Raw genomic sequence first — 9,821 nt, forward strand, 5'->3', positions numbered from 1 at the left:
AATTTGCCCTCAGGAGCTCTCCATCTGTGAAAGAGCAAAAACACATTAGATATGGCGTATGGTGTTCAGCTAATGTTTATATTTGCGATCTGCTGCTATTCTGCATCCGTGTATTTATATATTTAACGCCTCACCATCTTTAATCACCCCGCAGTACTCCTCGCACTCAGCCTTGCTGTAGAACTTGTTGGCGTTGGCCTGGCAGAAGCCCTGTTTGTAGGGCACGCACAGACCGCTGGTGGAGTCAAAGGCCCAGATGGGCGGCTGACCTGTGCAGGGTTGGGCTGCCATGGGCAGACGGCACACAGCTGGAGAGACAGAGGAGGGCGGAGCAGATATTTGTGTGGGTGCAACTTCTCCTCTTGTGTTTTCAGCCCACACACACGAGCATCATGACCATGGCCTTGTGTTACCTTATTCTGGCGCATGGATGTGCTTGTGGCTGTTGTTCTGTGTGTTGCATAATTATCTCATGTGCAGACGCTGTGCGTTTCACTCCTCACCCTCACTGCGACAGCTCTGCAGACACTCTCTCTCGCTCAAAAAGTTGTTCTGGTTGCCCAGACACCCTCCGTAGTGGAAGAGTTCACAGCTCATTGAGGAAGAGTTGTAGTAGAAACGCTGAACGGACCCAAAACATGGTCCTGTGTCTGGAGCTGCTTTGCAGGCCTCTGCGGGGGTCGGGGGGGTTACAACATCGGAATCAACATCTCCAACACCTCCAACATCTCCAGTCCTCCATTCAGAACGTTCCAGTAAACATACACCGGGGCATGACATGAATCAACTTGGGTGAGCTGATCTCCTACCGGTTCCGTTGAAAAACGGCGCGTCATCATCATCACCGGAGCCCTCGACTTCTGGAGGGGCCAAAGAAGGCAGCACGTTTCTCCTCACCCGCTGCGTCGGGACACACACTCAGTCAGAGATACGGAGCCACCTGAACCCCAAAACATTCTCCTGGAAGGTTTCATGTGAATCGCGTACAGTGTACGTCCCTCGTTCTGTCTAAAATGTTGACACTGTGTATTCGGTGACTCCTTGTCCTGTCGCCTTATTGGAGCTTTTCAGTTACCTGAGTCTCAGGCTGAGTTGGTGTCTCTTCCTCCGGCACTCCAGGAACACAGTCACCTGCACAGCGGTCAAATTAAAAGACATCGGTAGACTCTTTTAACCTCATCACTTGTAAACTTAGAACTTAGAAGAAGATCTCAAACGTCCTCCCCTCATTTTCGTTTCCCACGCCCGTCCCCAGTGCTCTAACATGTGTGAGAATGTACCTTTGTCCTGCCTAATGATGACGGTGTCGTCACTCATTCCCTGCTCTCTGACGAGCGTTTTGAAGTCGTCCAGCACCGTCGCTCTCACGGTCATCGTTCGGCCTAAAGAGGACAGAGTCAGTGAGATGAGGCAGATGGATTCTTGACACACTGGACGTTCTCAGATTCACCAGTGAAATACAACAATGGAAAACAAAACATAAAAGAAGGAAAAATGCCAGTGTATCTGTGGAGATTGTCCACTTACTGTACAGCTTAACGGAGGTGCTCGACTGCTCGGATGATTTATGCTTCTTCATTATGACTATCGCATACTCGTTGTAGTTTGTGTGAACCACGTAGGCGTCCACGTCTGCCCCCCACTCTGCAGGACGAAGAGCACAGAGAGTCACGCTGCATGTGTGAAAAGAGAAGTGCATCACGACAGGATTGTACAGAGGGAGACTGAGAGAGAGGGAGACACGCACTCGCAACGTGGTAGAAGAATCGTCCTGGTGTGGAGGTTAACTCGTAATCCCCAGACATCTCCTTGCACGTTCCATGTCTGCACACGCAAAATATCAACATGTTAGACAGCAGTAAATCATATATGGTGCAGAGAGCAACCCACTAAATCTGATTAATCTGTACTAGATGAAATCAACTTCAGATTTTCTACACTCTGGGTCCAAGTCTGTGCATTTTGATATTTTGCTATTTTTTTAATTCCTGATTCCTACCAATATATTTTTAGCTTATTCTGTAAAATATTTTACTAGTGCTTCTATTTGCTGAAATCTTATTTCGCAATAATTGGGTGCATATTTTGGTTTTCCATTTTTGACAGATATTTGTTTTTGTTGTTTTTGATGAGCAGCTAAATCTCCAAAAAACGCACATACATTTTTCCAACTGTGTGTTCCTGTGCACTTGTGTGATACACACACTTCTTACAAACCTGAGAACAGTCCGTGTCATCTTGAGTGTGCTTTCAGTGGTACCGCTCTCCAGCACCAGTTTGCCGATGGCTGCGTCTCCCCTGTGACGCTGCATGTGGGGGCATGAACTCGCCACGGCAACATCGTGCCATGTTCCCAGAAACTGTTGGGAAGTGATGGAGCAATAGCTTATGATTTACAGAAAACATAATTTAAAAAATAATGTTTAATCCCCTTTTTTCCGAATGCTAAACATAAAGATGTTATAAGGTTAATGTTGTAATTTGAATTTCTGAGAGCAGTGATGAGTTTGACTCCCCAACGGAAACATATTTATACTTTCATTTCTTTAAAAAAAATACATTTTTATTTTACATTGAGTAATTGCTGATTTAGGGCCACAAATAATTAATATTAATAGAATGTTTATTTTAAACACACACATATACACACACACACACACATACACACAGTGTACACACAGTGTACACACAGTACCAATTTCAACTATTTCAAGGCATAAAAATTGCTGTAGGTTTAATCTTCTCTGTATGAGGATATGTCCACAAACACACGCTTACATACATATGTCGACATTTGGTATTTAATTCCCAAAACGTTATGTAAAAATTAGGAGTCTAATGACAGAAACACGATAGAAAAGAGAACAAATAGGAAGTTCACATTAATCTTCATCAACTGAATATATAAAGTCAAAGTGACAGAACATTATACACAAAGGAGAAAAGATATATATAAATGAGGGGTCTGCAGAGGTCGGCCACTCACCCGGGTCACGTCGAAGTTCTCCTGCGTCGGGAAGAGAGGTTCTGGGAGCACAGGGAGCCCATCTAGGGTCCCGGTCCATCCCAGGACCAGCAGGGGAACCAGAACCAGTGCTTTAAGCATCCTATCAGTCTGTATGTCCTATCTATTGTGAGAGGATTAAAGCCAGAGACATCGAATCCCAGGAAAAATACTAATCCCTCTCAACTCCCAAAGGAGGACAGGACATTGACCTGGTGTGTGTGTGTGTGTGTGTGTGTGTGTGTGTGTGTGTGTGTGTGTGTGTGTGTGTACAGTGGCCCCAGCATGTACACACTCCCACAGCCAAGTAAAATACAAACAAGTAAAAGACCAAAGTTCTAACTCTGACTTGCTGACTTCCTAAACATTGGACAGAGGTTTGGCAACACCAACAAATCAATAAATGTCTCAATCAGAGACACAAATGAGCAAAACCCATAATATTTCATCCTGTTTTATTGCATATGTCATAAATGCGTGAAGTTCACACAGCGAATGTCACCTGGTGGGCCTTTTTTACGAGAACGTATCTAGTCAAATTCTACGAGCATGTATTGTGACCTCTGGAGTAGGATCCATGTTGGAACTACGGCTCCCACAAGGCCGTGGTAAACAAGCAGTGTAAAGTTGCTTCTTCACAAAGCAACTTCTGCGACCTCATTTTCTTCTGCGACCTCATTTTCTTCTGCGACCTCATTTTCTGGGAATCAAAAATGTTAACTTTGATTTGGAAAAATTAACAATCAAAACATTTCGTTTGCATTTGACATGTTTATAACATGTTTGATTATTCATCACAGACGCAGGTGCGTGGTTCCAGTATGTAAATGTGATTTCAGGCAGGTGGCCGAGGCTGAGAGGTTGGCTCCGTCAGCGGCTCACCTGCAGCACAGTCACCTGGGAAGACAATAGGATGAAGAGGGGGTTTATGCCACATTAGCCTGCTGGGGGAAAACACTGTTAAAACATTTACAGTACAGTCACTGCGCGACAGAGAAAACACAACAGTCAATGTACCTTTGTTCTGATTCGTGATGATAGTGTCTTCACTCATTCCATGTCGTCTCACCAGTGTTTGGAAGTCGTCCAGCGCGGCAGGACTCACGTCCTTAGTGCGACCTGAAGAAGGGCTCACACACACTGAGTTACACATCCCATTTCGCATTGCATGCATACACAAAAGAAAATGAACATTTTGATGGTCGCTCACTGTAAAGCTTGACTATGGTGGTTTTGTTTCCCGACGGTTTCTCCGTGCTCAGCAGGAGCATCATTGCGTACTCGTCATAGTTGGTTCGAACCACCTGGGAATCGACGTCTGCTCCGAGCCCTGCGGAGAGGAAAGTGTCCTCAGTTTGCTGAGTATGACAGAACCTGTGGACGCTAACACTACCGAGACTTTGTTGATGAGAAATGTGTGGACAAAGAAGAAAAAAAAAAGATGGGAAGAAGCTGAGAAAACATACTGGCAACATGGTGGAAGAATCGTCCTGGAGTGTAGGTCAAACCGTAAACTGTGGACGTCTGCTTACATGAGCCATTCCTACATCCAGGCGTGCACATACAGTACACACGGGTTAGTTATTGTCTTCCCTACACATTTTTCAATGTGTGTGTGTGTGTGTGCGTGCTGGCATCATGGATGTGAGTCTGATACCTGATGGTAGTTGCCGTCATTGTGAAGTTGCTCTCAGAAGCAACGTGCTGCAGCTGCACTGCAACGATGACGGGGTTTCCCCTCTTGCGCTGCATGTAGTGAGGACAGGTGGAGACCACTGCCGCCTCAAACCACTGCCCCATGAACTGCAAGGGATCACAGAAATGATTACTGCACATTAGAAATGAATATGTCAGCTAAAGCACAAAGATGGGCTCATGGTTTATTCAAAGACGATCAGGATTCGTGATCATTTTTGACAAATGCGTCAGAAAAAGGAAGAAAAGTGTCATTCTGTGACCCAGAAAAAAATGACAATCTTCTTATGACAAATTAATAAATAACTAGAACGGCACTGAAATTTAATGGGATTCTTTCTGGGCCCCGTGTCCCATCCTGCCGCCAAGTTTGGTGGAAATCTGTTCTGTGTAATCCTGCTGAAAAAACCCCAACCCATGTGTGAGTCACTCACCCGGGACAGATCAAAGTCCTCCTGTGAGTGGGTAGGAGCATGTGGGACCACATGGACCGACCCCTGGATGGTCCCGGCTGACCCCAGGACCAGCAGAGAGACCAGACTCACTGCTTCCTGCATCCTGTGGACCCTCTGTCTGTCCACCTGGCTGCTGCTGCACGAGCTCATGTGACTACACTGGGTTTTGGAAATAGTCTCCCACAACGCTACAAAAGAAAAAGTTCTGATCGCACCTTTATCTGCCTGTGTTGTCTCCTGTGGTGTGTGTGTCCATGTGATTGTGTGTTTGTTCATCCTGTTAATCAGCAGTGAATCACTGGACTTCAGAACTTCATGTGCCTCAAACAAACAGCTAATCAATACATGGCAGAATTCAACAGCTGATAATTTGTAGGGAAAAGGCTGCTATTAGAAAATATTGATTCTGTCACATGGGGCAGGGGATTATAAAGATCGTGCTGTAGTGTCATTCAGACTGACGTGTAGTGAAATCTGCCCCCTGGTGTTCATATCAGAGTAAGGCCCTGAGTTTCACAAACACACACACACACACACACACACACACACACACACACACACACACACACACACACACACACACACACACACACACACACACACACACACGAATTCAATAAAACCAAAATATATAATTTCAAATCAATGAAACCAAAATTAACAAAATAAATGCAACAAAACAAAAATTGACAAAATTATTCCATAAAACAAAAATCAGCTAAATAAACTTAAGAAAAGAATCGACAAAATATCATTTGTAAAAACAAAATAAACAAAATAAAATGGATTGAAGATGAGTTGTTGTGAAGTAGTTGTGTGCATTATGTAATTGTGCTATAATTTGTGATGAATCCATATCAAAAAATTTATTTTGTAGTATACACTAGGAATATACTAGTATATGTACAAAATAACCTTCCGCCACTGTCAGGTGATCAATGTAGAGAGAACTCACCAAAAATGAAATGAAACTGTCCCGTAATCATATCACAAAACGGTTTTATATAAAACCATTTGACCCCCACACACACACACACACACACACACACACACACACACACACACACACACACACACACACACACACACACACACACACCGGAAGTTTACTGTTTTTATTGAACTACGTCAACACAGCAGAACAATGATAAAAACATTACATTAAAAGAGGTTTTAAAAGAGGATTTATAAATGTGCTATATTCATCATGTTTTGTAGCCACAATGATAACCTTTGCCTTTTCTGAAAGAAGAAAGTTCTTTTGCTGCATTGCTTCACAGTTGATGCTGAGGGAACAGTGGACCGGACTGCAGAGCTGCAGCAGCGCCACCGCCGACACACTGCCGCCTTCATCCCAGGGACATGTGGGAATCTAGCAAAGAAAAACACTAAAGTTTTGTCTCACATGTGAATCAGTAATTATCTGCCTTGGTTCTCAAAGGAAATAGACCCACCTAAGGTCCAGATCCAGACGGTGGACAGTTTTCTATAAGGCATGAAAACACATTATTTTAAAAAGAGTAATTTAAATCTGTGTGTGCATGTGTAAATGTTGCTTATGTGTGTGTTACTTTACCTGCTGGAGTCGGAGTCAGAATAGAGTCTCTGGGGAAACCCCGGGACAAGGCGAAGGCTTTAAACTTATTAATTACATCAATCCTAACTCTTTGAGAGCGACCTGCAAATAAGAACAGAGACACATGTGGACAGGAAGCTAACATACGCAGGTCACGTGTTTGCCTTGTCAGGCGAAATGTGTGTGTGTGTGTGTGTGTGTGCGCGTGTCTCACCGTAAAGTGCCACCTGTGTGTACTCTCTGTTAAAAACCTTGTGTTTGAGGACCACAGCGTATTCGTTGTAGTTTGTGTCCACCACTGTAATGTCCTTCACCACGTTGTGGCCTGATAAAAAAAATGCCTTCATAAATTTTTGAAAATCATGCAGGTGACCTCACGATGCATGTTGTAGAGCAATCATTAAATCTTCTGGTCGCAATAACCTACAATTTGGGTGTTTTTATTTTTAATTTTTTTCATTTCAAATTGTTTGAACAATAAAACAAAGAGGGACAATATGCAAAAACATTTGGTGAACTAAACCAAAGGCAACAATATTGAAATATATACTGAAAATGAATGAAAATGAAAAATAGACAAATGTGAAATACATAGATACAGTATATGCTGTGCAAAATGTAAAAAAAACATTGAAGAAAAAAACAAGGAATTCTAGTTTAAATATATGTAGTATGGAAATAAATCCAGATTTGCATGTTTATGCAATATATTAAAATGTATAGAACAACTACACTTACTGAATGTGTCATCAGCTTTCTGCAATGTTAGATATAACATGACTATGTATGATAATGATTTGTTTTATTTCAAAAAGGGAAATCTTTACAGTTTAAAAAAAATAAGCAGACTTTAGGTCAAATGAGTAGGAATAGATAACTTTAAAATACATGTAAATTGATTCAAAATTCAACCAAAATCGACACTATAAAACCATGCTTGGTTAATTTTTTTCATGTTAAGAGACAAAACAAGTCACAATCCATTGACACATTTGGTAATATTTGTCTTCTCTTATACTCAGGTTCATACCGGAAAATTGCACCACAGCACATTATAACATGTGACAAAAAGTATTATTACATTTTTGCCACATGACTTTGTCAAGGGCGTTACATCTGTGTGCTCATTGTGGTCTGTGTGCTTGTACGCTGCTGTTGAGTTGTGTGCTAGTCCAATATTTACATTATCATGGGACTATTTCTCTTCTTTTTTTTTTTAATGTTTCATCTTTTGGAAAGGCGACGAGTGAGATGAGAGGCGAGCGGAGACTCACGGGTGCTGAAGTAGGTGAACTGCCCTGGGACGCTGGTCCTCTCGTACTGGTACAGTTTGCTCCGACAGCTCAAAGTTCTGAAGCGAACAGAAGGAAAAACACAGCGTGACTTCATCTTCCTCCAACCTGTCCATTCATTCGTCCGGTTCCCTCCCTTCTTTGACTAGCACACACACACACACACACACACACACTCTGTGTAAAGAAGCACGGACTGTACTGTATATACAGTGTGTGTGTGTGTGTGTATTGACTCACGTGGCGTCCCACATTGTGAGGTTCACGTTGCCGTTCGGCAGTGCTGTGATGATGCCCATGGAGGCCTTCAGCTTGTCTCGGAAGGGGACAAAACTTAGAGAATCATAGGCCAGGCCCACGCGGTACCACTTCCCTGCAAACTGAACACGCACAGACACACAAGTGGAAGTTTACACACAGTGGAATCGCGTGCAGGGACTATTCTCAGCTGAGGATTTGGTGCGTTAGTGAATATTTAAGGACGCCCGGCGACGTTTCATGTGGGATCAGCTCAAAATAAACCACAGTGGCCGTGTTCATCGCGAGGACGGAACATGCTGTGGTGTGGCTCACTGATGAGCTTTCAACAGTTTTCTCTGAAAAAAATATCAAGTCGAGTTCATTTTCTAAACAGGCGTATATAGACTCAATGTGCCTCTAGGTTAAAAGCGAGAAATGGGCCATAGATGAGAAAAATGAAACTGCCCCAGCAGCCCCAGTGGGAAAACAGGATTGTATTTGTGCCATGCTGTCAACGCTGCTGTTGACCACAGCATTACCTCATAATGTAAATACAGTCCTTTAAAAGACAGACTGTGAGTGTTCACTGAACATCCTGTCTTTAACTAGTAAGACAGAGTGCGTATGTTTCTTTATGTGAGGTATAAACAACCGTTATCTGGCGCTTTATTTTCTTTGAGCTGCTTTCGACTTTGTGGATACAGACGTGGGAATCGGCAGGTGTAAAAAAAAAACCAACAAAACAAACAATCATAGCAAACATGTCAAGGTTGGGTCATTACATTACATTACATTAGTTTACATACACTCACACCGGACTGGCCGTGTAAGGGACCTTTAGATAAAAGATGGACAAATGTCCCTCCATAGGGAGTTTTCAGAAATGACTCTGGGAAAAATCCAGTTGCCGATCAAATAGAGCCACAGGAAACAGGAGAAGATGTTCGTCCTCATGACATTTCTCACGGCGTATCTGCCACGGGGGTGGATTGAACCCATAATTGTTTGTTTTGGGTCACGATGTGAGTAGCTGTTCTCAAACTTACTACTCAAACACACACACACGCGCGCGCACACACGCACAAACACACAAGACCCCAGTGTTCCCTGTACAACAAATATTGAAAACTCTCCAACAGCAGCATATCTCCACTCAACTAAAACTCATTTAAAAACATTCATAGACAGGACGTAAGAAGCTGAAGGTGTGTGTTTGTGTGCGTGTGTCCATCTTTACCCTCTGCAGGTTGAAGTCCTTCTGCGGCTTCACGTCTGCGTGCACCATCATCACGCACAGTATCACCATGACAACAGCGACCACCGTGGTCCTCATGGCTGCGATGGGGAGAGAGAGAGAGGGGGAGGAAGCGGCGGAGGTGTCTGACCTGCCCGAGTCTGAAGTGAACTGGAGGCAGTCGACAGACAGGCACAGAGAAGTGGCAGAGCTTGAGGCAATGTTTGTTTTCTGGTCCTGATCCACCCACCTGGTTCTCAGCCAATCAGCAGGACCAGGGGGGGACAGTGGCCAAGTGTTGGAGATGTGTGGTTCTCAAAATTAA

General features: G+C 43.5%; 3 protein-coding genes across 4 annotated transcripts in view; all 3 read right to left on the bottom strand.

Moving 5' to 3' along the window:
• Positions 1 to 3,199, bottom strand: part of LOC118284630 (alpha-1-microglobulin/bikunin precursor) — a 3,358-nt gene extending 159 nt beyond the window's left edge. The window contains exons 1-10 of the mRNA XM_035607489.2: positions 2,987 to 3,199; positions 2,218 to 2,360; positions 1,748 to 1,824; positions 1,528 to 1,644; positions 1,281 to 1,382; positions 1,076 to 1,131; positions 810 to 900; positions 504 to 671; positions 135 to 308; positions 1 to 24 (exon numbers count right to left, since the gene is read on the bottom strand). The exon at positions 1 to 24 is cut by the window's left edge and continues 159 nt beyond it. Of these exons, the coding sequence (XP_035463382.2) occupies positions 1 to 24; positions 135 to 308; positions 504 to 671; positions 810 to 900; positions 1,076 to 1,131; positions 1,281 to 1,382; positions 1,528 to 1,644; positions 1,748 to 1,824; positions 2,218 to 2,360; positions 2,987 to 3,106 (1,072 nt within the window). The 5' untranslated portion in view covers positions 3,107 to 3,199. The remainder of the gene's footprint in view (positions 25 to 134; positions 309 to 503; positions 672 to 809; positions 901 to 1,075; positions 1,132 to 1,280; positions 1,383 to 1,527; positions 1,645 to 1,747; positions 1,825 to 2,217; positions 2,361 to 2,986) is intronic.
• A 96-nt stretch (positions 3,200 to 3,295) lies between these two features.
• On the bottom strand, positions 3,296 to 5,673 carry LOC118284631 (protein AMBP). Of its 2 annotated transcripts, none has more exons than XM_035607491.2 (6): positions 5,134 to 5,673; positions 4,662 to 4,807; positions 4,471 to 4,547; positions 4,215 to 4,334; positions 4,022 to 4,144; positions 3,296 to 3,901 (listed from the first exon to the last, which is right to left on the bottom strand). In XM_035607491.2, the coding sequence occupies exons 1-6, from the start codon at positions 5,428 to 5,430 to the stop codon at positions 3,840 to 3,842; spliced, it is 825 nt and encodes a 274-aa protein (XP_035463384.1). In that variant the 5' UTR covers positions 5,431 to 5,673; the 3' UTR covers positions 3,296 to 3,839. The 2 variants fall into 2 exon arrangements, with proteins under 2 accessions (XP_035463384.1, XP_035463385.1); XM_035607492.2 differs by having other exon boundaries at positions 4,022 to 4,123; positions 5,134 to 5,664.
• A 581-nt stretch (positions 5,674 to 6,254) lies between these two features.
• Positions 6,255 to 9,708, bottom strand: ptgdsa (prostaglandin D2 synthase a). Its single transcript, XM_035607493.2, has 7 exons — positions 9,500 to 9,708; positions 8,263 to 8,402; positions 8,005 to 8,081; positions 6,945 to 7,055; positions 6,731 to 6,832; positions 6,609 to 6,640; positions 6,255 to 6,526 (listed from the first exon to the last, which is right to left on the bottom strand). Exons 1-6 carry the CDS (start codon positions 9,593 to 9,595, stop codon positions 6,609 to 6,611), a joined length of 558 nt encoding a protein of 185 aa, XP_035463386.1. The 5' UTR covers positions 9,596 to 9,708; the 3' UTR covers positions 6,255 to 6,526.
• Positions 9,709 to 9,821: the final 113 nt, after the last annotated feature.

The sequence above is a fragment of the Scophthalmus maximus genome, chromosome 20, assembly GCF_022379125.1.
Source record: "Scophthalmus maximus strain ysfricsl-2021 chromosome 20, ASM2237912v1, whole genome shotgun sequence".
Lineage (NCBI taxonomy): Eukaryota > Metazoa > Chordata > Actinopteri > Pleuronectiformes > Scophthalmidae > Scophthalmus > Scophthalmus maximus.